The sequence below is a fragment of the Mustela nigripes genome, chromosome 11, assembly GCF_022355385.1.
Source record: "Mustela nigripes isolate SB6536 chromosome 11, MUSNIG.SB6536, whole genome shotgun sequence".
NCBI classification, from domain to species: domain Eukaryota; kingdom Metazoa; phylum Chordata; class Mammalia; order Carnivora; family Mustelidae; genus Mustela; species Mustela nigripes.
In genome coordinates, this window is record NC_081567.1 from 16,264,555 (window position 1) to 16,288,606 (window position 24,052).

Consider the following 24,052-nt stretch of genomic DNA (forward strand, 5'->3'; position numbering starts at 1 on the left):
GAGGTGGAAGAGAAGGGCGGTGGGGCCTCAACTTACTCCTCGGTCAGGATGTTGATGGGGTACAGGACGGGGATGCTGGTGGTGGCCAAGTTGTTCTCCAAGACTTGCGAGTCCTCATTGTCACTGCGCGGGGGCAAGGCAGGGGGCAGTGTTGGGAGAAGCGCGTGGCCAGGCCCCTGGGGCCGTCTGCGAGCGGGTCAGCGGGGCCCCTGGGGGCTGCCTGGGGACCTGCTCACCAGCTCACATTGGCGTGCAGCTCGACCAAGTCCCCCCAGGAGCTGTTCAGCAGCGTATGAAACATCACGTGGAGGGTAACCTGGCAGGGGAGAAGAGGGGAGTGAGGAAGGAGACATCTCGGGGCACCCGAGCCCTGACTCCAAAGTTCAAGCTGTCATTCCCTTTGGGGTGGGGGGGGGCCTTCCTTACCCATTACCGGTCCCTCCCGCCCCACCTCAGCCCGGCCCCTCGGGGGGCTTCGCTCCTCAGAGCTTGAGACACTCACCACACTGTCTGCTTTAAAGATGGGGGAGCTCACATTGCAGGAAAGGATCCTGGTCAGAAGCTTGGACACCTCAGGGAGCTCCTCACAGCTCACAGGTATGTGGCTGTGGGGCTGGGGGGCGAGAAGAGGAGGAACACACTTCTTAGCGGGCAAGGCCAAGGTTCCCGGAGGCCACCAACCCTCAGGGCCCACACCGCCCCTGCTCTGTCCCTGTGGGGGCACATTCTCGGGGGTGGGGGTCGGGCAGAGAATCAGGGGCACAGACAGAGGCTTCATTCAAAGATGTTCACTGCAGTGCTGTGTATCACTGTGAAAATCCAGAAGTGATCCAGCAGTTCAAGGAGCTAGGCATGGTTCGGCGCCAGGCGCGGACGCAGTGAGATCTACACAGTCAGCAACTGTTCTAAAAAATGAGCTCGAGGGGTGCCTGGGCGGCTCAGTCATGAAGCGTCTGCCTTCCGCTCAGGTCGTGATCCCAGGGTGCTGGGACCGAGTCCCGCATCGGGTTCCCTGCCTGGCAGGAGCCTGCTGCTCCCTCTCCTGCTCCCCCTCCTTGTGTTCCCTTTCTGGCTGTTTCTCTCTGTCAAATAAATAAATAAAACCTTAAAAAAAAAAATGAGCTTGAGCCCTGATCCTGGGCTAAGCAGCACAGAACCTTTCATCTTCTTCATCATCTGTGAGGACAGATCTCCGTCTCAAATTGGGGAGGGAACCGGATAAGGAGACAGAGGCACCCAAGCCCTGAAGTCGAGTGACTTCTCCTGGTCCCACCTCTGGGTCACCCAGCAGGGATCTGGTAGGAATGGGAACAGGGGTCTGTCTGACTCCAGATCTCCAGTTTTTCATCACTCTACTAGACGCCCCGTGAGGAAGCGCTTAATGCTGCGGGGCAAGAATAATTCAAATGTCCGCAGACAGATGACTGGATAAACAAAATGGAGCCTATCCATACAATGGAAATATTATTTAGCCTTAAAAAAGGAAGCAAATTCGCCCAAGCCACCTCACAAGCCCCACACTAATTGGAGAAGGCAGACACAAGAGGACAATATCATATGATTCCACTTCTGTGAAAAATGGAGAGCAGCAAATTCATAGAGAGAGAAAGTACATGAGAGATGGCCGGGGGCTGAGGGAGTTGTCGCTTTTAACGGATGGGAAGTTTGTGTTTGAGACGACGGGAACATTCCGTAGACCGATGCTGGTGGCGCAGCACTGGACATGTTCTCAATGCCACCGAAGTGTGTGCTTGAAAAGGATTGAAATGGTAAATTTTCTATTATGTATATTTTACCACAATAACCATTTGTTTTAAAAATAAGGAGGAAAAATAACCAAATGAGAACAAAACGCCAGTCAGTTAAAACAGGTATAGAATGAACGAAGATGCCATGTAATTTATAATGCACCTGCGTAGACACACAGCAGGATAAACACCAAAACGTTAAAAGCCGTAACTGCTGGTTTTAAGAATACGGGGCGATAGTCTTCTCTAAGCTTCTCTGGGATTTCCAACTTTCTGGGGGTGATCATGCATTACTTCTGGGCTAATAATTAACAGAGTAAACGTTGTATCTAAAACAACCTAGGCCACTCTGCAAAAACACGTTGGTCGCCTTTCAGAGGGAGGGAGCCGGAGCTCACGAAATCTGTGTCACAGTCTCCACTCCAGGGGACCCTCTCACGAGCCCTGCAGGTGCCCCCAGCCTCCCGGGTGGTGGGATCCGCGACCCACAGAGGGAGGGGGTGGCCGTTGGCGTGAGAACCCCGTTGTGGACCTAAGGCTTCAGCACGCCAGCTGCTGCCCACAGCTTCAGGCTGTCCTGTCTGCCCGAGGTTCTGCCAGGGGAGCAGAAGCTGTGGGGACAAGGGTGGCCTCAGGCAGGCCAGGCCTTGGTGCTCACCTTGCGCATTTCCACCTTGCGGAAGGAGAGTCCCTGGGGGAAGCTCAGGTTGAGGCGGACCCAGTAAGCGTCTTCTTGTAAGTTACTCAGCGTCAGCGACACGGAGAGGCTGGCAGACGGGGTCAGACGCAGGACTCCGGATCTGCGGGCAAGACCCGGCAAAAGTCACAAGGGCCCAGGTGCGGGAAGCAGGCTCAGAACTGAGGGATCGGCCGGGTTAGAAGAAACAGATCCACCGAAATCAGCTCCCGGGCTCAGGCTTTGAGAGACTCGACCTCATCGGATCCTGACAGGGGGGCCCAAGGGCCTGGAATTTCTCAGAGGGGGAAACTAAGGCCCACAGGACACATGTAGTGAGTGCAGAGGCGGGTGTTCTGTCTCGAAGCCCCCGGTTCTCTCCCACACCCGGGAGCTACCTCAGGGAAACACCGAGTGGGACAAAAGAGCCCACGAGATTCCAGGCCTTACCCTGGAGCGAACGACACCCCCAGGTCCGCCTCACACTTCTTGTCCTCTCCGCAGTTCTTCTCGAAAGGAATCTGAAAGGCCGAGGAGAAAGCCTAGGAGGCCCAGGCCCCAGAGCAGAGTGACGGACCCGGGCCTCTCCAGCTGTCCCCTGCCCCCTTACCTCCTTGGTCTCTGCGTGGAGTGAGGGCCTCAGGATGGGCTGTACGTTCTTGCCCTGCTGAGCACAGAATGTGGGGGGGGGGGGCAGGAAACAAGATGGTTAAGTTGAGGCAGCGGAACTGTCGAAAGAGGGCTGAGGAGCTCAGAGCTTGGGGCTCGGCTGGGCCGGCTTGGGGGGCCCCTCAGGAGCTCCAGGCAGCACCTCATCCTCCTGACTCCGCCCCAAGGCCACCTGCGCAGCTCCTTAAGGGACGCTGAAGCTCAGGGTGTCCACTGGACAGGAGAACCTGGCCTTGACAAAGGAGCTCCAAAGCTCCGCGCAGCCCATCTTCCTTGGGCTCACCCGCCCGTGACTGGTTTCGCTGTGGTCCCCGCTGTGGTCCCGGCAGACCCCGCCCGGAGCAGCTCTCCTGCTCTCCTCGGCTCAAGGCCAGTTTTCCCGACATCTCCGGGGTTTCTGCTCCAGGTCAAGCCCTGTGCTGAGCGCTGGTTGCACACCAGAGAAACACACAGCCCGTGCCCCAGTCTGGGGGGAGAGATGACCAGCATCTTCGAGAGTTTGATGGGACAGTACGGGGTACATCCAGAGCCTGCAGAAGGGAACCCTGTCCCCCACCTGGGGGTCAGGGAGGCTTCCTGAAGGAATGGATCTCAACTGAATTCTAAACCACGAGCAGGAGAGAGCCCGGCGAAGAGAATGGAGCGGGAGGAAGAAAGGACACGAGGCAAGAGAGATGGCGTCTGTGGGAGCATCAGGAAGGTGCTCGGACCCCTGCAGAGCTTATGTGGGGGAGGGGGCGTGGGGGGGCGGGAGCCCGCAGCAGGGTCCGGGTTCCCCTGGGCCCTGAAGCCACATTAGGCAGCTGGGATTTTATCCTGAGGGTAATGGCGTCATAGAAGCGTCCCGTGAGTTATTAGCTGAATGTTCTAGAAAGGCTCCAACCTCCCCCACTTCCAGGCCACCTGCCAAAGAACCTCCAGAGCCTTCCCCCCAGGGCAGGGTTTCTGGGGGCCTCTGCTGACTGCTCCCACTCACTAGATGGGATTCCTGCCACTCGCTAGACCACATGGATTTGGGGGTTTCCTGCCACTCGCTAGACCACAGCCAGCCCCCAAGTGGACATCGGGGTCCCTGTCTTGCTCAGCTGTCCCCCTTCCAGAAGCTAGCCCACCTCCTCATTTCCCTTGAAGGTACCGCCAGAGCTTTCCTTTTGCCTCAATCTACCGACCCAACGTCGACTCGTTTTGCAAGACCCAGAACCAGAGCCACTTCCCCCAGGAAGACTTTCTGGACAACTGGGAGCCCAAGTCTCTTTTTACCCTGAGCTTCTACTCCACACTGCCTGGCTTTAAAAAAAAAGAAAAAAGAAAAAAAAAATAGTGCCGATGGCAGAGGCTGCTGATTGTTTCCACATATCGTCCCTCGCCACCTGCTTTTAAAACAGACCCTCCCCTTTTTATCGGGTTATGGGGTTGGTGGAAACGGGGTGCTGGACAGGAGGCTGCGCTTCCCAGGCTCTCAGGCGTGGCCATGTGACCAAGTTCTGACCAATGAGATGTAAGGGTGTGCATCAGTCTCAAAGGGAAGGGGGTGCCCGTCCTACCCTCTCCCCCGCCGGCTGCGTGGGGTTCTGCCGTCTTCGTTGTCTGCGTTCAAGCTCTGCCTCCCTTCTCAATGTCCACCTTCTCTGCTCTACCTGGGGACTGCAAGGGTCGCATCTTCCCACGCCTGTCCTAACTGCCTGTTGACTCCTCTGACTCCCAGAGCAGGCTGGGAGCCCCTTCCGGGGAGGGACCATGTTTTATGTGCCTCCGTGGAGCCAGTGCCCAGAACAGGGCTTTGCACAGGCAGGGGCTCCATCAACTTCCATTAAGCCCTCGATGAGCTTTTGGTGGGCAGGGGCTTTCATGTCTGGGGAGCGAGCCACTGTTCCCTGCAGACCCCAGGAGAGTGAGCATGCACCGGGGAGCCTCAGTGGGTGCTGCCAGAAGCCACGAGAAAGAGTGCGCTTAGCAGTCCCCAGCTCCAGCTCTGCGAGAGGCCTCACGATGTCGTGATGCATTTGATGGACGGGGACACAGTCCGAGAGATGGATGGGACCTGCTCAGATGTTCACGCCAGGAAAAAGGAAATCCACATCTTTGGGCGGGAAGGCTCGGGCTCTTTCCACCAGATTCTGCTGCCTTGAAGCCAAACCGCTAGCTGAGCATCAAGGACTTGAGGAGAGGAAATCTGGCCCTGGCGCCAGGTGGGGAGTGTGTGGTCCAGCAGATGCGGAAAGGTATACTTTCCTCTCGTTTTACATCATGATGGTCCCCCAATTCGGCTTTGAGGAAACTACCTGTTCACAACTAAATACACCTCGGTGAGAAGGCTGACCAGGGTGCCCTGGTCTCCCTGCAACTGCAGCCTGAGCAGTGCTGGCTCCTGCGGAGGTCTGAGGCTGGTGCTAGGCAGGGACATTCACTGAGGGGGCTGCGTCCTGAAGGGTCCATCCGTTATCCCCTCCCCTCAAGGGCCCCCAGCGCCTCCACTGATTCTCCTTCCCACTCCTGCTTTGCCAAATACAAGCTCCCATGCGTTCCTTTCCTGCTGTATTTGGTTTCTATTGCTTAAAACCAAAGACTCCTCGATAATCCAGTCCTGCTAAACTGAAAATCTACTCTCCCATTTCCTATCAATTCCCCGGTGAACGCTTCTTACCGCCTGTTGGTCCCTCGGTGTCCCTTCTTCCTCCGGGAGAGAGAAATTTAGGGAGATGTTGATGGGAGAGATGAGGTCTTGAATGCACACCTGGAGGTGATGGGAATGGCACGGGTGTTGTGAGTTTAATCTTCCAGTTAAATGCTCACCTGGCTTGTACTTTACAAATGGTGAGACTCTAGCATCAGGCGATTACTATGCCCGGGGTCCCTTATCAGCACAAGTCAGCTCTCTCAGCCCCAACTCCCATGGCAGACATTGCTGATCAACTGAGTCCTGACCAAAACCCCTGAATCTCTGTCAAACCACTCTAGGCAGCCATTACCGAGGTTTGCACAAGAATATTCTAGAATAACTAGAATATCCTAATTCATTGAGAACAGGGATGGGTCTAGGCCTTTTATGTTATTCCCAGTCCCTGGGACTACAAAACTGGCACTTTGTGGGCACCCAAATCATCTTCCCCTGAACTCCTTCACCAACCCTAAGAGGCAGGCATTATTATCCCCACGTTAGAGAGGAGGAACATAAGGTCAACATATCCCCACATTAGAGAGGAGGAACATAAGGTAACCCAAGTTTCCTAAGGCTTAGAGCTAGGAGGTGAGCCCAAATCCATCCAATCCCCAAGTCCAAGGTCTTCCCATCATGACACACTACCTTTTCTCTGGCAAATTTATGTCAAAAATCTCCAAATCTTATCGGGGGTAGGGGTGAGTGCAGGCAAGCAGAGGGGCATGGAGTGCAGGTATGAATGACTAGGAGAGTGAGCTCAGAACTGTTAACACTGTGATGGCTATTTGGGGGTTCACTGAGCTATTTTTTCTGCTTTTATATGTTTGAAATTTCTCCATAACAAAAAATTTAAAATGAACCTCAGGATCTTTTTGTTTTTGTCGGGAGGATGAGGGACAGAGGGAGAGGGAGAGAGAGAGAGAGAATCTCAAGCAGACTCCATGCTGAGTGTGGAGCCCGACCCGGGGCTTGATCTCACAACCCCAAGATCATGATCTGGGCTGAAATCAAGAGTTGGACGCTTAACCAACTGAGCCATCCAGGTGCCCCCAAACTTTAAGTTCTTATACACCAGTCCCACACCCAATCTCGTATTAAATATTTAAGGGATCAGAATAATTTACCATCAACCCTATTTTACACAGCACTGTTAGAAGCAAACTGAATTTGGGTGTCTCAGCAGTTGCCCAAACTGATATTAAGAAAATGCTTTTTGGGACGCCTGGGTGGCTCAGTTGGTTAAGCGGCTGCCTTCGGCTCAGGTCATGATCCCAGCGTCCTGGGATCGAGTCCCACATCGGGTTCCTTGCTCGTCAGGGAGCCTGCTTCTCCCTCTGCCTCTGCCTGCCATTCTGTCTACCGGTGCTCGCTCTCTCTCCCTCTCTCTGACAAATAAATAAAAATCTTAAAAAAAAAAAAAAAAGAAAATCTTTTTCTGCAATGGATGTTAATAATAAATGACTATGGGTACCTGGCAAACCAGGATGCACACCATAACTGTATATTCTGTAGCTATTCAAATACTTATAAAAACTGGGTAGCAGCATAAATATATGATGTGTGGAAAAATTAGGGGAAAAAATGGGAAGTACTTTCTAATGGTAACGATGTTAAAACGCCTACGTCCATAGATTAAGAACTAGAGGAAATATGCTAATGGTATTATTACCACTATTACATGAGGAAATGGTGGTGTCAAGAGACCCAAGGGCCTTGTGACCCAGCCAGATGATGACCGAGCTGAGCCTTGCACCGCTGCTGCCCGTCACCGTGGTCAGCTCCACCACACCCGCACTTCCTAGGGCAGCCCCCACGGCTCCTTACTGGGAAGTGGAACCAGAACTTGGTGCAGGATGGGTGTCCAGTGACCACTGTGTGGCCGCTGAGTTCATGTCTCCCTCCCAGGAACAGTCCCCGGCTCCTGCTCCGATGGCCATCCAGCTGCAGAGTGTAAGTGAGGTTGGCAACCAGGAGTCCTGGGCGGGGAGAAAAGTCAGAAGTTGAAGGGGCAGGGTTGGGGGGGTGCCCTGGGGCCATAAGCAGCTGCTCTGGGAAACGACACTGACCTTGAAATTGGAGGGTGAGAGGCTTGACCTGGAAGCAGACTGTGATGTTAACTCCTTCTTTCTTCCTGTTACTGGGCGAATAGGAGCATTCCACTTCGTGTACCGGGATCTCCGCCGGGGAGAAGGTGATCTGAGTGAGGATGTCCACCACGGGCCGGGAGCTGCGGAGTGGGAAGCAACGCTCTCCCTGGGCCTCGGCTGTACTCCCAGTCCGACCTGGGGCTCCTTCTACAAGCTTCCAGAGGACTCTAATCCCCGAAAGCAGACCTCAACAGCCCTGTCTCCTTGAAACAGTAATAATAATGGTAATTCATCAGGGCTTCCCGTTTCCTTCTAGACGCCCTCTGACCCATTTTCCATATGGAAGAATGCGCTTTGGGGAAGTGAGGGGGGGCAAGGAGAAAGGGACAGAGAACCCCAAGCAGGCTCCACGCCCAGGGCGGAGCCCACCACAGGGCTCCATCGCCCGACTCAGCTCAGGACCCGAACGCAAACCAAGAGTCAGATGCTCAATGGTCTGAGCCCCCAGCTAAGTGACTGGGGTAAGGCCACCCAAGGAGTAAGTGGCAGAGCTCTGACCCGCATCTGGGTGACCAGGTTCTAGAGCCGTCCCCGGCTGCTGCTTCTCTAGCAGGTTGTAAGCTCAGCCTGGCCTGGGTTCAACCCCCAGTGTGGCACTGAATTGCAGCCGTTTGAAGCGGAGTAAGGCGTGAAGGCTGTGCGGGAGGAGGCCCTCCCTGCCGGGGCTGGGGAAAGACCGGAGGAGCCGCGCTACACGGGGAGCTGCTCGACGGACGAGAGCCGCGGTCATCCTCAGTCCTGTCTTACCTGAGCACAACCACCAGCCCCTCGGCCCCCACAGCCACATCCGTCAGGCCGTCTCCTCCGAGGTCTTTCACCCCATGGATGGAGCGTCCAAACCATCGAATTCCCGGAGACACCTGGGTCCCTTTGATCCGCTGAGACCAAGAGAAAAAATCCTGTTAAGCTAGGGAGAGGAGCGGGGTCTGGGTTTGGAGGCTTCTGGGTGCCTGCGAATGGGTTTGGGGGACCAGGCAGGGCTCTTCTCACCTGGCTTGGCCGGGGGCTCAGCGCCCCGTGCTGCCCGTTGAAGATGTACACAGCCCCCTGCTCCTCCAGGGGGGCCCCTACGGCCACGTCCACCAGCCCATCCCCGTTGATGTCCGTCAGGGCGGCGATGGCTGCTCCAAACCGCCCAAGCGGGTAGCCAGGGTCCCCCTGCAGCTCTGAGACCACTTGGAACCCCAGCTAGGAAGGAGCAGAGTGACGGGCCCCACCTCAGTCACTTGGCCAGCCTATGCAGGGGGCGGCCCTGAAGGAGGGTCGGGTACGGTCTCTCACAGAATCGGCCCAGTGCGGCAGACTGACCTGGGCTCAGGTCCCAGCTCCACCCCTGGTTGTCTGGGTGACCTTGAGGCTTTGGAAGGTGACCCAGCCTTGCTGAGGCACAGTGATCCTGTTTATGAAGGAAAAGCTCAGGGTTTCCCAGATGGTGACTCTGTGAGGACCACCCAAGGTGTCCTGTAAATAAAAGGTTTGGCCCTGGGCCTGGCCCACAGCCTACCGTCCCTGGGCACGGAGGCTCAGCTCCCGTGGTTCTAAAGGTCCGATCCACCGTGACCCAACAAGGAAAGCCTTTCAGGATACTTGGGACCTGGGTGGGCTGGGAATCTGTTTCTCCTCCCAACTCCTGGCGCTCCGGGTCCCCACCTGTTTTTTCTGGTAGATAAACACCCGGCCTCCTCTCTGCTCCCCATAGAACAAGGGGGCTCCGATCAGCAGCAGCTCTGTCTCCCCATCTTGGTCCATGTCAACGCCACACAGCTCACCACCGAAGTAAGAGCCAATCTGTAGGGAGAGGAAGAGGACCGAGGAAGCCCCGTGAGTGGGTGCGTGCTTGCAGACAGCAGGGAGCGTGACTGGCGCCCTACCAGTCCCTGACCTGCGGAAGACCCCGGGGCCACGCTCACCTGGCTGCCGTCTATTTCCTGGATTTGGTTCCAGTGCGCTCTGTCCTCTGACTCCTGGAACAGCAGCACCCGCCCCACGTGCTGGTAGCGGGGGGCTCCAGTGGCCAGCAGCAAAGTGAGCCTTTGGGAGGGCAGCAAGGTCACTGTGTAACCTGAGGGGGGTGAGGGGAAGAGAGAGAGAAAGAGAGAAAGAATGGGCAAGAGGGCTTGGAATCAGGAGCACAGTGGCGGCTGGAAGAAGGTAAAACCCGGGACAAAAAAGAGCGGAAACTCTGGGAAACTGGGTTAGAAGCAAAGATGCTGTGAAACAGTCAGAGGACCTTCCCCAGAGAAAAGCAGCCATGAGCTCCGAGGGGCACACATCCCGCCATCTTGGTCCGAAACGGCATTTCTCAAACTGTGGTCAACGCACAGGCCCAGGAAAAAGCAGCCAGGAAACCTGGAGCATCTTCCTGAGCCTCCGCTGACCAGAAGGTTGGGAAAGGAGACTACACTATTTTAAAATAATCACAGAACGGGGCCCCTGGGTGGCTCAGTCGGCTGGGCATCTGCCTTCAGCTCGGGTCATGACCCCCGGTTGGGCTTCCGACTCAGTGGGGAGTCTGCTTCTCCTTCTCCCTCTGCCCCTTCCCCCTGTGTGTGCTCTCTCTCTCAAATACATAAAATCTTTTAAAAAATAAAGTGAGTGGGGCGCCTGGGTGGCTCAGTGGGTTAAGCCACTGCCTTCGGCTCAGGTCATGATCTCAGGGTCCTGGGATCGAGTCCCACATCGGGCTCTCTGCTCAGCGGGGAGCCTGCTTCCTCCTCTCTCTCTGCCTGCCTCTCTGCCTACTTGTGATCTCTCTCTGTCAAATAAATAAATAAAATCTTAAAAAAAAATAAAGTGAGATATAGTCATAAGATGAATGAAAAATCTGCATGAATATTCAAAATAAGGCAGGAGACTTGAGCACATTTTGTTTGGCGGTGTAGAGACCCAACCAGGTGTAGAGACACCCAACTAGGTGTAGAGACACCCAACTAGGTGTAGAGACACCCAACTCGTCCACAGCTTGTACGGGCAACGAGGTTTCTCCCTGTGAGCACGTTGCTGGGGCGGCTGAGGAACGGCTGCCTGAAACCGGACCAGGGACCGAGCCCGCACCCATCCATTGGGGACGCTCTGATTCAGGAAGACTAACTGACCCAATTTCGTCTTCTCTGCTTAGAGGAGTGCAAAGGAGCGACACCAACAGAACCATCCGAGACGCCACCGCGCAGGAGAGGAAGGTCGAGAGAGGCTGAGCCCCTTCCCCTCGGTTTGTGCACGTTCTTGGAGTGCAGGCGTTGGGATGCAGGCGTTGGGAACTTGCCGGTGGAAATCAGGGGGAGGTTGTATTCTCAGTGCCTACGCCGCCCAGCTGTGAGATCTTGCATAATTACGCTGTGCCCTGAGGCTCAGTTTTCTCAACCGAAACTCAGGGTAGGCCCACCCTCAACAGGGTGGTTTTGAGGATTCAAGACGAGCACGAATAGAAAACGCTTAGTGCTATGGCCTCTCCCTGTCTGCCTGCCTCTCTGCCTACTTGTGATAAATAAAATCTTGAAAAAAAAAAAAATAAAGAACATTACAGCCCTATTTAAACTCTGAGTTTGTTCATGCTGGTTGCTTAACTGCCTTCATTACGGTTTTAAAAGTTGTTCTGAGTGACCCTGGCCCCTCAGACCAAAAGAAAGCACCAGAAAAGTACTCACCCAAATAGCCTGATCTCGCTTCCGGTGTCAGTGGCTCATTCCCAACAAAACTGTCATCCTGCAGGTCTGCCGTCAGGTCTAGGAAGCCCCCAGCCCAGTCCTTGGCTCCAACCGCCCCCACGACGCCATGGCCCTGCCCAGGGAGGAGACGAGCAGGCTTAGCCTGGTGCCCACAGCATCCTTCAGCCCGCCCACCCCTGCTTCGGGCCCGCAGCTCACGTGGCCGAGGTCAGCGCTGATCCCGCTGGAGGACAGCTCCATGTTGAAGGATGTCAGGTCCTGTTTGCTGGTGCCTAGGGACGAGGTGAAGAGAAAGGGTGGACACTCGAGGAAGGACCGAGAAAGCAGCGCGGCCCCGGCCTTTGGGCAAGGTAGAAGCCGCCTGCACGACCGTCGGACTGGGCAGCGACGTGGGCTGAGCTCAGCGTGAATCCGGACAAACGAGAAGCTCTGAGCTCCTGCTCCCACTCGGGCTTCCCCACCACGTCACCAGGTCGGGATGGTTCTACGTTCACAAAGCGTCTGCGGCCTTCTCTGAGGAGCGTGCCGGCCCCACGCAGGGCCCAGCCACCCTCGCCTTTGGCCTGACAACTGTCGCCCCTTACCCAGTCAGTCCCTGACTTCGTTCTTCCTCTTGTCCTGTCTTTCTTCTGCAGAGCAAGCCGGAGTGATCTTTTGCAAAAATGTCTATCAGACCACATGTTTCCGTTTCTCAAAAACCCTTTATCTGTGGCCATCGCCGTTGGGATCAAGCCCAGCTGCCTACAAGGAACTGGAAGGCCTGGCCTCTCTCGACCACGCTGTCTCCCCGGCTCGTCGGCTCCTGCTCCTCCGGCCCGCCTGCCCTCCCCACCTCTGGGCCCCACGCTGGCTCTTCTCCGACTCCAACGCCCTTTGCCCGCATTCCTCACGTGGCTGTTCGAGTCTCATCTTCCGTGTCTCGGTTCGAATGTCATCTCAGAGGCAATTCTACCTCCTTTGAAAAATAAAGCATCTAGAAAGGCCTTTTGAAAAGCCCATCTCGCGTGGCTTCCCCGTGAAATCTTTCTGTCCAGTTTATCAATTTCCTTTACAGCCTCGACCGTCATCTCTAACCGCCCGGTCCTTTTGTGTTCTGCCTTTCCTTATCCAACCTGAACATGAGCCCACGCTGACAATGTCTCTGAGTGTGGTTTTTTTCTTTTTTGGATCTTATTTATTTATTTGACGGAGAGAGAGCACAAGTAAGCAGAGCATCAGACAGAGGGAGAGGGAGAAGCAGGCTCTCCACCGAGCAGGGAGCCCGACATGGGGCTCCATGCCAGGGATCATGACCTGAGCGGAAGGCCGCCGCCCACCTGACTGAGCCACCCGGGTGCCCCTGAATGTCTTATTCCCAGTACCTGGTTAGTGCAAGCTTGAATTAATAAAATGAAAATCATCCCACCAGCCTTACAAAGCTTCTGAGAGGAAGGAATTAAATGATATAGAAAAAGTGCCTGTTACCTTGCAAAGCTTTCAAGAAACACAGCAATGACCATGATTTTGTTCGTTGTTCGTTCACTGCATAATAATACTGCACATAATGGGGAGGCTCTGAGAGGGAGCATACAGCCCTTAACAGTGGCACCCGGAAAGAAGCCCTCAGCCTAGACTCGGGCTCCGGGAAAACATATCAGAGGAAGTGACATCTAAGATACCATCTGAAGCATGTGTCAGGGCAGGTCAGGATAGGCGATCAGAGCCAGAGATAACCAGCTCTGCGATTTACAGAGGGCCTGAGAGGTACCGAGCACTCTGCTAAGCTGGGGTTGGGGCTTGAATTGTGTTGTCTAAAAAAAAAAAAAAAAAAAGTTATTTTCACGACCTAAGCCCTAGTACGTGAGAATATGACCTTGTTTGGAAATAGGGTCTTTACAGTGCAATCGAATTAAAATAAGGTCACTGGGATAGGCCTCGATCCGACAGGATCCAATATTTTACAGTGTCGCTATGAAAGAGTGAAGTGTGGACACAGAGAGACAGACACGCACAGACAGGAGGACGTGAGGACAGACATGCAGGGGCTTGTAGACACTCAGATGACAGAAGTGATGCAGCTACAAGCCAAGGGATGCCAGGGGCTGCTGCGGATGCCAGAAGTTAGAGGAGGCAAGAAGTGTTCTCTCCGAGACCTGTCAGAAAGAGCCCGCCCCCGCCCGCCCCTTGACCTCCGACTTCCGGCCTCCTGAAGTACAAGACAATAAATTCCTGTTGGTTTAAGCCTCTCGGTTTTGGGTACTTTGTTACAACAGCCTTAGGAAACTAGTACAACAGTCAAACCTCCCAAAGCTGTGAGATTGGTATTATTAGCCCCAGTTCGCGGAGAGCTCAGCAAGCCTCAGAGAGAGAAAGTAACCTGGCTGAGGTCACACAGCACAGGCAGAGCGCCTTCCTGAGCGGTCCGCCCAGTCCCATTATATACACCACTTGCTTCTTTAACCGAACCAAACCCAAAGCCCGTGTCCTAGCACAGGGGCCTTCCCAGAGGGAATCCCGTAGCTTTCAGCAGACGAGGACTCCTGGGAAAACACCCCCACCCGGAGCAAGTCCTCCATCCCGAGACTGCAGTCCAGCCTTCTCTTACTGCAGACCAAGAGGGCCTGAGGGCTCCCTGCCCTTGGTCCCCAGCCCACTGGTCCCCCTTAAGCAAGTGGAGACAAGAGAAAATGAGGGAGCTGAGCGGGGGTGGGGAGAGTGGGAGACTCTCCTTCTTCCACAGGCCTCGGTTAACAACAGCAAGCTAGAGGTCAGTTCGGGGCCTCACCCTGGCCCCAGCTGAGTTTTAGGAGCAAGATGGAATTTCAGGGGGAGGCAGAGGCTGCTCCTCAAGGGACCGGCCCCCCAAACTCCCCTCTGAGGCCCTTTTCCAGGAGAGCCCGTCGCACAGCCTCAGACGCTCCGAGCTCCCGAGCTCCCGTCACCATCACCAGCACGTGGCTAGTCTGGTCGTCCCTGATGAGCTTCCGTAAGCGACTTCCCCTCTCTGCTCCCCACCCCGGGTTCGCCACTCACCCTCAATGACATAGATCTTCTTTTGCAGCTCAGTGAACAGATCTTTAAGCTTCTCAAATGTGTCCAGGATCTTTACAAAATCCTTCGCAGGTTTTGAGGCAAATTCGTGGAGCCTTTCCTGACTTTCCTTGGTCTCAAAATGCTTCCCGATCTGTGAGAGGGGGAAGACTAGAGAGTCGGCGTCCCCAGATTCGCAGGTAAGGCCCTGGCCCCTGAGGAGAAAGGGGTGGGGGTGGGGATCGGGAACAGGAGAGGCAGGATAGGACTTGGGAAGTGGCCAGCACTTCACACCGGCCATACCCCGATGATGTAGCGGGTGATGTCTTTGGCTGAGTCAATGTTGGCGTGGTCAGTGGCTTCCCCATCAGTGATGATGATAAGCACTTTGGTGGCATCTGGCCGGGCCCCCAGGTCTTGCCGGAACACCTCTGTCCTGTGTCCCAGAAGAGGCACATGTGAGAGACTCCCCCACATCATGAGGGCTCCCCTGACTCACTCAGCTCATTAAGTCATTGTCCTGTTGGTTATGCAAAAGCCCTTCTCCCATCCCCCAGGCAGGCAGGTGTTCCCAGACTTCCAAGTTCTCTTCTGAACTTCCTACCTCACCTCGGCTGCCACCCCACTCCTTCCAGACTGGCAGTCTTCGATGGAACTCTAGGTTGCCAGAGGTTGTCCTGGAGCCCATGGACAGTGATGGGGAGGCTTTGTGAGGAGAGACCCTGGGCTTCCTACTCTCCAGTTCAACCACACAACAACTACCCTTTTATTGGGTAGACATGTTGGGGATCCAGCTGCAATTTCAATGCGGAAAATGGGCTCCACGGCTAGAGAAAACTGGGGAGTCGTGCTTCCAGAACGAGCTCATCTGGCAGCGCCCCACCATTGATGGCCAGGCTGCCTGTAGGTGTCTCTGCTACAGCATGTCTCCAGGGAATGGAAGTCACCTATTTCCTTTCAGTTTTCCCCAGATCATGAGCTCCCCCGGGGTAGGAACGTGTCTGATTTCCTCCTGTGTCTCTGGCTCCTGACACAGGGCAGGTGCTCAGCGCATATGACATGGAAGGGAGAAGGGAGTCCTGAACACTGGACAGGCCCGTGCTCCAAAGTCGCACCTGCCCATGGTCTCCTTCTGCAGCAAGACAGGGTGCCCCGTTTCTGTTAGGACAGCAGTGCTCCCTGTGCCATCTGATCCTGCCTCCCCGCCCCACAGCTCACTAGAGACGGACAATTAATCCAAGAGCAGCCAGTCTACACAGACTATAGCCCTTGACTTATGACGGGACCTAGCTTGGGAGCAGAAGCCGAGAGTCACACAGCAGGGTTGGGGGTGGGTGGGGAGTGACAGGTGGAGAAGCTCTGATGGGGCAGGGCCAAGGCCTCTGTTCCATCTTGGGTGCAAACTGTTTCCCCAGCCTCTGTCCACATCGACATGGCCTCTCATGGCTCCTGTTCATGGATTTCTACCCCGGTTTAAACCGCCGTCACCGCTCATCTCTATTTTTAGCCTTCTACCTGGCCTTCCTGCCCCACCCCGTCCCCTCCACAGCTTAACAGCCCTGCAACCGGAGGGATAAGGGATAAATTTAAATATATATTTAAATTTAAATATATTTAATTTATTTATTTGAGAGAGAGCATGAACGGGGGGAGGCAGAGGGAGAAGCATGCTCCCACTGAGCAGCGAGCCCGAAATAGGGCTCGATCCTAGGATCCCGGGATCATGACCTGAGCGGAAGGCAGACGCTTAACCCACTGAGCCACCCAGGCGCCCCAGAGGGATCCTTTTAAAAACATAAATCAGATTATCACCCCTCTGCTCAAAACCTCCAGTGACTACTCATCTCACTCTGAGGAAAAGCCAAAGTCCTCCCTATGGCCTCAAAGGCCCTAAGTGCTCTGGCCTCCCATGGTCTCGCCGACCTCATCTCCTACTACTTTCCACCTTCACTTCCTTCTCTGCAGTCACACTGGTGTCCCGGTTCTCCTTGGAACATCCCAAGCATTTACTATTCCCTCTGCCTCGAATGGTCTTCCCAGGTATTGGCATAGCTTCTTCCTCACCTCCAACCAGTCTTTGTGCAAATGTAACCTTCGCTCATCTTCCTACTGCTTTCTCTCTTTTTATAAAACTTCCATCTTCGGGCTGCCTGGGTGGCTCAGTGGGTTAAGCCTCTGCCTTCGGCTCAGGTCGTGATCCCAGGGTCCTAGGATCGAGCCCCGCATCGGGCTCTCTGCTCAGCGGGGAGCCTGCTTCCTCCTTTCTCTCTCTGCCTGCCTCTCTGCCTACTTGTGATCTCTCTCTCTGTGTCAAATAAATAAATAAAAATATAAAATATATATATTAAAAAAAACAAAAACTTCCATCTTCTACTACATTATCTAATTTACACACTGATCCTGTCTATTGCGTTTCTCTCCCCTAATATAATGTTAAACCGTCAAGACAGTAGAGATTTTTGTTTCATTAGCTGCTATATTCCCAGAACACAGAACACGGCAAACAACCCACAGGCCAAAGCCAGCCCACAGCTTGCTTCTGTGTATGGTCCATGAGCTAAAAATGGTATTTACATTTCTGGGACCCCAGAATCCATGTCTGTGCCATGTGACTTGATGCCTAAGGCAGAGCTGAGTGGACCTGTAGACACCCACCCTCGGCCAATCAGATTTTCTCTCCTGGAAGCTGGAATTCAGATTGTTTTCCTGGACTGAGGAGCCAAGGCTGTCATTCTTTTTTTCCCCCAGTGGACATGGCTTGCCATGTACGCACCAAAGCTGTCTACAAAGAGAAGAATAAAGTGGACATGACAGGTCAAGTGAGCCTCAGAAGAAAAGGGCTGGGAACACTTGTGTAGAGCCTTGAGAAGATTCAAGCCATGCATATTTAACTTGTGCAAATCCAGCTGTACATGCTTGGGGAAGAAATCAGAATCAGAAAAATAAGTGTCATGGCCCAGGAATTCCTTCCTGCTCATTGACTCAAGTTTTGTGTATGCCCAGGGGCAGCATGAGAAGGAAAGATACAATTCTCTTGTTTCCCAAATCATTTTCAGGTTCTCTGGCCACTTTAATGTGTAAAGACAGGTATTTCTATTTTTAAAATTGTTGTTACTATTATTACTATTATTATTATTTTAAGTAGGCTCCTTGCCCAGCATGGAGCCCAGAGTGGGGCTTGGAGACCTGAGCTGAGATCAAGAGTTAGACACTTAACCTACAGAGCCACCCAGGTGCCCCATAGGTATTTTTTAAAAATATATAATATGGGCTCCTGGGAGTTGTAGTTTAGTCCACTGGCACTGCTGTGGCTCGATGCTGGCTTCTGTCTGTGGCATGTGCCACCGTGGGACTCAAGAACAGCCCATGGACAAATCCTATGAAGAGGTGGAGATTAGGGTCATACGGCAGGCGTGGCCGTGTTTGGATTTCCAACAGCCACTCTGCGGGACTCTCATGGAAGGTAGGCCCAGAGTGTAGCATTTCTCAGTGACCGTGATGACAGAAGCCCAATGCAAATATGATCACTCTGAGGCCATGGGATCCTCCAGCTGGGATTTCCAGAATTCCTTTGAAGGGAGAAACTGGAACAAAAATCCCCAGATTCTAAGACACCACAGGAAGATTCACCTGGAGACAGAGGGTCTATGAGTGTCGGGAACATGCAAAATCCTTCAGGGCAAAAAGGCAGTCTAACCTTGCACTAGTCCGAAGTCTTTTGAGTGTATCTGTTGGGGAAACAGCTTCGGGGCCAAGGGCAATCTTGTTACGTATCAGCAAATACACACAGGAGAGAAGCCAATCAGTGCAAGGAGTGCTAGAAAAACTCTAGTCAATGGGGTAGTCTGGCCATTAGTGAGAGAACCCACACTGGACAGAAACCCTATGAGTAGGCTATTTGTCAGAGAAGCTTCAGAAATCAAACCTTGCTGTTCATACAAGAGTCCATAGCGGTGAAAAGCCCTATAGATATGGCCAGTGTGGAAAAGCCTTCAGTCAGAAAGGAAGGTGAATTGGTCACATCAGAGTCCACACAAGCCTGAAACTCTATGCCTGTACGAAGCGTAAGGAGAGTTTCCACACCAGGGAGCATCTGTCTCCTGCAAGGCAAAATTCACACAAGAGAGACACCCCAGTTGTGTGTCCCATGTGGGAAAAGCTTCACTCAGAGAGGGAGTGTGGCTGTGCACCAGAGAAGCTACTCAAAAGACTCACCCTTCGATCACTTTCTTCAAAGGAGGTTCTCTTTATGAATTAAAAGTACAAAATCCTCAGAGCAAGCAACCTATCCAATTCTACAGAATGAATGGAGACTCTTTCAGAAAGACCATCACTGAGTTGGGCAAACTGATTTTTCTCCTTTCCCCCAAACGAGTATGAAAAGTAAATGTCTTGTTTATAATCATTAACCCCCCAAAAATCAAATAAAATATACAATATGGCCCTTCAGCACAATCCAATTGCATTCATCCAGGTCTCAATTGAAACACAGCCACCTGGTCTACCTCCGGGGAGGAAGACCTTCTAGAGTAGATTTAGGAAATCAGGATATGCTAGCTTCCAATGAGGGACTCGAGTATATTGAATTTTATGAATTATTCAAGGAATTACTCAAGGAGAACATTCACTAGGAGAGATTTTTGTCCACCCGATGACTTCCAGAGCTGATCCCCAACTCATGAGACCCAACCATGGCTGTCATGTTCACGATCACTTTCCAAGTTCTCAGCACTAGATCCTCGTGAGGTTTGGCATTACTCCCTGTTCCAAAGGCTCATGATCTACCCCTGCGTCCTCCCAAGAATTGCCGTTGGGGATTTAGTTAGTATGAAGTAGATTCCTGGACTAGGGGAGCCTGGGAGACTCAGTCCGTTAAGCATCAGGTCATGATCCCTGGGTTCTGGGATTGAGTCCCGCAATTAGGCTCCCTGCTCAGCAGGGATCCTGCTTCTCCCCACCCCCGCTGCCTATCCCCCTGCTCATGCTTTCTCCTTCTCTTAAGTAAATAAATAAAATCCTTTTAAAAAATGAAAGAACCTGGACTAAAATTGCTCCACTTGAATTCTTACAATAGCCTGCCCCTTTCTAAGCCCATCTGTTGAGTTCCTATACCCTGCAACCTGAGGGGGCCAGTGCAACTGACACGTGGGCTGTGTCCCACAAATGGAGACTCACGCGACATAGTTGATGGCACTAAAGGTGTTGGTCAGTTGGCGCATGTGTTTTACTTTGCCCAGCAGAACATCAGGGTTCTTCGTCTTATCATAATCCAAGAAATTAAATTCTGTTTTGTGGTCCGTGGAAAACTGAACGGCAGCAAACTAGAAAAAGAAGGAAGAAATGAAATATCGCTTCCTATCCCTTCCTATTTGTCTGCTCCGATCTATTTCTTTTTTTTTTTTTTTTTTACTTTTTAAAAAGATTTATTTATTTATTTGACAGACAGAGATCACAAGTAGGCAGAGAGGCAGGCAGAGAGAGAGAAAAGCAGGCTGCCTGCTGAGCAGACAGCCTGACAGGGGGCTCGATCCCAGGACCCGGAGATCACGACCTGAGCCAAAGGCAGAGGCTTTAACCCACTGAGCCACCCAGGCGCCCCCAACTTTATTTTTAAGTAATCTCTAGCCCCAACATGGGCTCAAACTCATAACCCCCTTGCCCTTCCAACTGTGCCAGCCAGGGGCCCCTTCTAGTCAATTTCTTATCTGGGACCCGGTAACCCAGCCCCACATTCCTGCCTCAGAGCATTTTTTTTTTTTTTTTTTTTTTTTGGAAAATGAAGTAATATATACACAAACACAGAAATAAAATTAACTAAACCCCTGATCCCTTATGTAGTGCCATCTGCTAAACGCCTATCCTCTGGGGATGGTTCTGCTGCGGGACCCCGCTAAGCTGGACCCAGCTGGTTGGGCCACACACGCCACTCAGCGGAGGCTAGGCCGGTGAGAATCTATTCTCCAGGAGTTTGAAATTTGCCAAGGGAGGGGTTGGTGGAGAGGACGAGAAAACCCTCCTGAAAATTTAACTTGCGAGCTTAGGCGCTTTCCACAGGCCCACGTGATCCAAAGAAGCTGAGGGGGTCCGTGTGTGGCGAGAGAGGAGGGGGAAGCAAAAGCCAGAACGAAACAGAAATGAGAACTAACGAGAATCCCAGACACTTTCCACTTCCTCATTTCTTGTCTCTTCCAGAAGTCCGTCCAACTACGCCTTTAGGTTCTGAAGACACCTCATAGTGAATTTTTTCTTTTATGCCTTAAGTTAGCTCAAGCAGGCATCTCTTGCCTACGATCAGAACTAATTAATCTATTTACCTGGTAGGAAGAGTTGCTGAGTTTCTTCATCACATCCTTCATGAAGTCCACAATTTTCTGAAATTCATCTGTCTGCAAGCTCATTGAGCCGTCAAACAGGAACACCAAGTCCACGTTGCCCTTTATACATTCTAGAGAGGCCAGACACAAAGGGACGCGCTGAAGTGTCTCCATGGGTTGGCGGGTCCATGCTGTTTCCATTATACGGGCAGCTACGTGGGAGAGATTTTTACTCACTGAATCCCCAGCTCCTTACCCTGATAACCAGGGCGCCCTTGCAGCACAGGACCCTTCAGATTCTGGTGGAAAATGTAACACAAGCCACTTAGGTAGACATTCTGGTCGCACGTCCGAGATAGCCCAGGATCACATGCCTGAAGGAAGCACAAGTTCAAACAAAGGGCTGGGGGGGGGGGGTCTTCCTCTGTGTCTTCTGGGCCCCCTCAGCCAAGAACAACAACCTGCAGAGTCACCACCCCCTGACCTCACTCCCTACAACCAACCGGTGACCAAGGCAAGGTAATTCTGCCTCCAGGTCTTAGAGCTGCCTCTCCAGCCCTACTACCACAGCTGAGTGCCAGGGGAGGCTCACTGCCTATAGGATAGAGTCTAAGCTCCTGAGCTGGGCATTCATACTGTTTACAGTTGGACCCTCTCCTACATGTCCAGGCCTATCCCCTTCCATTCCCAATCACATCTTGTTTTTAAGGCAAATCACCCACTATTTCCAGAATATACAATATTATTTCTTTCATTTATGACAATCTTTCATGCCAGACTGCAATTTCTCGAAAGTCCGGGCTCATGTTATCTTTATCACTCGCTTGTCTGACCCTGTAGGAGCCTAGCACGTTGGCTGGCATGTAAAAGTAGCTAAGTAAACAAGCCTCAGTCGATGTTAGCTACATGCTTCACTTAGCCAGCCGTCTGTCTCTCATCCACCTCTGTCAGGAGACGCTGCTGGGGTGAACGGTCAAGACCAGTGGGCTTGGAACCAAAGGGGAATTTGATTCTCATCCTGGCTCTACCTCTTTAAAACCATGTGACCTTGGTCAAGCCTCTTAAGCCCTTGGGTCTCATTTCCTTGTGTGTAAAATGTGTATAAGGATCCCTGATCCTTCCCGAGTGACTGAAGGTTAAAAAAGAGAACTTTAGGCATTTGCGCATCACTTCCCAATTTCTGGGCATGTGATGCAGACTAGTATTTATTTAATGCTTTATTTACTTCAAAATTTTTTAAAATTTAAATCGTAGCCTCGTCTCAAGAAATCTGATCCAAGACATCATTTATTTGATGTGTCTTATATTTTTCCCAACAAACTATTAAATAAAAATATAATTATAAAACGTGAAAAGTCTGTGTACCACCAAAATTCATCTCTGTATGTCAATGGCCACAGTTCATATTTGGAAAAAGAGCGACATATGTAAGGTCTCAAAAATAGCTGGCTCACACTTGGGTTTTTAATAAACGTGGATTGAATCGGAATCTCTCGGATGCCTGTAATCTTCTATAGGATCTTTACTCAACTTTCCCTTCCTTCTTTTCCATCTGTCTTTCTTAGCATTGACTGATACCACACTACCCAAGATTCTTACCAAAAGCTTTCCGCTTGTGAAGTCTGTCGCCAAGGTCATTCCCAAGTACTTGGAGGTATAACTGGAACCTGTAGGCAGCGGGAGGTGGGTCTGGAGGAGCTTAGGTAATCCAGGTGTGGTGGGATCAGCCTCAGCTTCACTGGGACACCATTCCTCCCAGGCTCCTGACCAGTTACTCACCACTCAAGCTTACTGGTAGGCAGTGGCCAGAGTCTGGATGGCACTGATAGAGGTTTCCTGTGCTGTTCCCCTCACCTGGAGCTCCCACGACAAGCCTGATGAGAAATCTCACCGGTGAGATGGGAATCGCCCCGTCCTCACCCACCCACTCCTGCCCATTAGGGGTTTCAGATCCACAAATATCTCGGAACATTGCAGCGAGTCCCTTTCAGGGAGGCTCCTCAGCTCCTACCTCTTCCCTATCGAATACATCAAACTTCTAGAAAGGTAAGAATCTTTTTCATTCATAGTCTAGAAAAACAGGACCAGAGACTGATGTGCCAGAAGGTCAAATTATGAGTTCATTCAATGAGTCATCAATTCAAAAGTCATTTATGGGGGAGCGCCCGGGTGGCTTAGCCCGTTAAGTGGTTAAGCATTTGCCTTCAGCTCAGGACATGGTCCCAGGGTCCTGGGTTAAGCCCTACGTTGGGCTCCCTGCTCACTGGGGAGCCTGCTTCTCCCTCTCCCTCGGCCCTTCCTCTCTGCCAGTGATCTCACTGTCTCTCTCAAATAAATAAATAAAATGTTTCTAAAAAATCATTTATGTCATACTGACTACTTGCTAGGCTGGGGCATGTACTAGGGATGAGGGAGAAAAAGAAAGACCCAAAGTCCCCGCCATCAAGGCGCTCTCTGTCTAGTCAGAGCCCCCATGGGGAATCTGGAAGGGCTGTGAAGCCTTTTAGGGGCCGTGATAGCTCCCCTTGTGTCAGGCACCTGTGTGGGGACTTAACGCAGACGGTCCTGTTCTTGTCTGGGAGGCCTCGCTGCTGTTGCCGAGAGATCCCACCGTGGCTCTTCCACCCAGGAAGACCCTGGGCCCTCCCAGTTCCCCGGATCTGGCCCACCTCGGGTGCTGGTGTCCTGGTGGCCCGTCCTGGCTCTGCGGGGCCAGGGAGGGCCTGGGGCCACAGCTCACCCGTCTCCAGCCTGCAGGACGCGGTACCCGAAATGCCTCCCGGCGCGTGGGAAGGAGAAGTTTTGCACGTGCCGCACTTCCAGATTGTAGCCGGAGGCCCTGGCTGAGGGGGACCAGGGGGTGCGGTCACCGCTTCCGGCCGGCCAGTCCCCCTGCACGTGCCCCCAGAGCCGCCAGTGCGGTCGGCCCCGTGGCCACGTGCCCCCAGCGGGCCGCCGACCCGGGAAGACCTGGCTTCTTCCTCCGGGCGCGCCAGCCACGAGCTCTGCACCTTCCCCCTTGGGCTTCCCCTTTCAGGAACTTGACTCGGGGGGGGGGGGGGGGGGGGGGCCGCGGGGCGGCGCCGCCCCCCCCCCGGGGCGGGGGGCCGGGGGGAGGGGCCCGGGGGGGGGGGCCCCCCCGGGCGGGGGGGCGCCCGCGCGGGG

The 24,052-nt window shown here is 53.1% G+C and overlaps 1 protein-coding gene and 1 long non-coding RNA gene across 6 annotated transcripts in view; one reads left to right on the forward strand and one right to left on the reverse strand.

Annotated features, from left to right (window-relative positions):
* Positions 1-24,052, reverse strand: part of ITGAL (integrin subunit alpha L) — a 36,264-nt gene that overhangs the window by 11,076 nt on the left and 1,136 nt on the right. For 3 of the 5 annotated variants that reach the window (XM_059414909.1, XM_059414910.1, XM_059414907.1), the window contains exons 2-24: positions 23,628-23,730; positions 22,667-22,761; positions 22,487-22,554; positions 21,144-21,261; positions 20,888-21,018; positions 19,749-19,894; positions 14,877-15,009; positions 14,577-14,727; positions 11,763-11,836; positions 11,544-11,676; positions 9,810-9,961; positions 9,550-9,687; positions 8,890-9,087; positions 8,647-8,777; positions 7,819-7,979; positions 7,577-7,728; positions 5,738-5,827; positions 3,035-3,091; positions 2,875-2,945; positions 2,407-2,548; positions 503-613; positions 237-316; positions 37-123 (exon numbers count right to left, since the gene is read on the reverse strand). In XM_059414909.1, coding sequence (XP_059270892.1) covers positions 37-123; positions 237-316; positions 503-613; positions 2,407-2,548; positions 2,875-2,945; positions 3,035-3,091; positions 5,738-5,827; positions 7,577-7,728; positions 7,819-7,979; positions 8,647-8,777; positions 8,890-9,087; positions 9,550-9,687; positions 9,810-9,961; positions 11,544-11,676; positions 11,763-11,836; positions 14,577-14,727; positions 14,877-15,009; positions 19,749-19,894; positions 20,888-21,018; positions 21,144-21,261; positions 22,487-22,554; positions 22,667-22,761; positions 23,628-23,730 — 2,722 coding nt within the window. The remainder of the gene's footprint in view (positions 1-36; positions 124-236; positions 317-502; positions 614-2,406; positions 2,549-2,874; positions 2,946-3,034; positions 3,092-5,737; positions 5,828-7,576; positions 7,729-7,818; positions 7,980-8,646; positions 8,778-8,889; positions 9,088-9,549; positions 9,688-9,809; positions 9,962-11,543; positions 11,677-11,762; positions 11,837-14,576; positions 14,728-14,876; positions 15,010-19,748; positions 19,895-20,887; positions 21,019-21,143; positions 21,262-22,486; positions 22,555-22,666; positions 22,762-23,627; positions 23,731-24,052) is intronic. The other 2 variants (XM_059414911.1, XM_059414908.1) reach the window with 1 other exon arrangement.
* On the forward strand, positions 7,987-11,530 carry LOC132026715 (uncharacterized). The gene is made up of 3 exons (XR_009406975.1): positions 7,987-8,123; positions 9,599-9,728; positions 11,018-11,530. It is a non-coding gene; the product is annotated as an uncharacterized LOC132026715 (long non-coding RNA).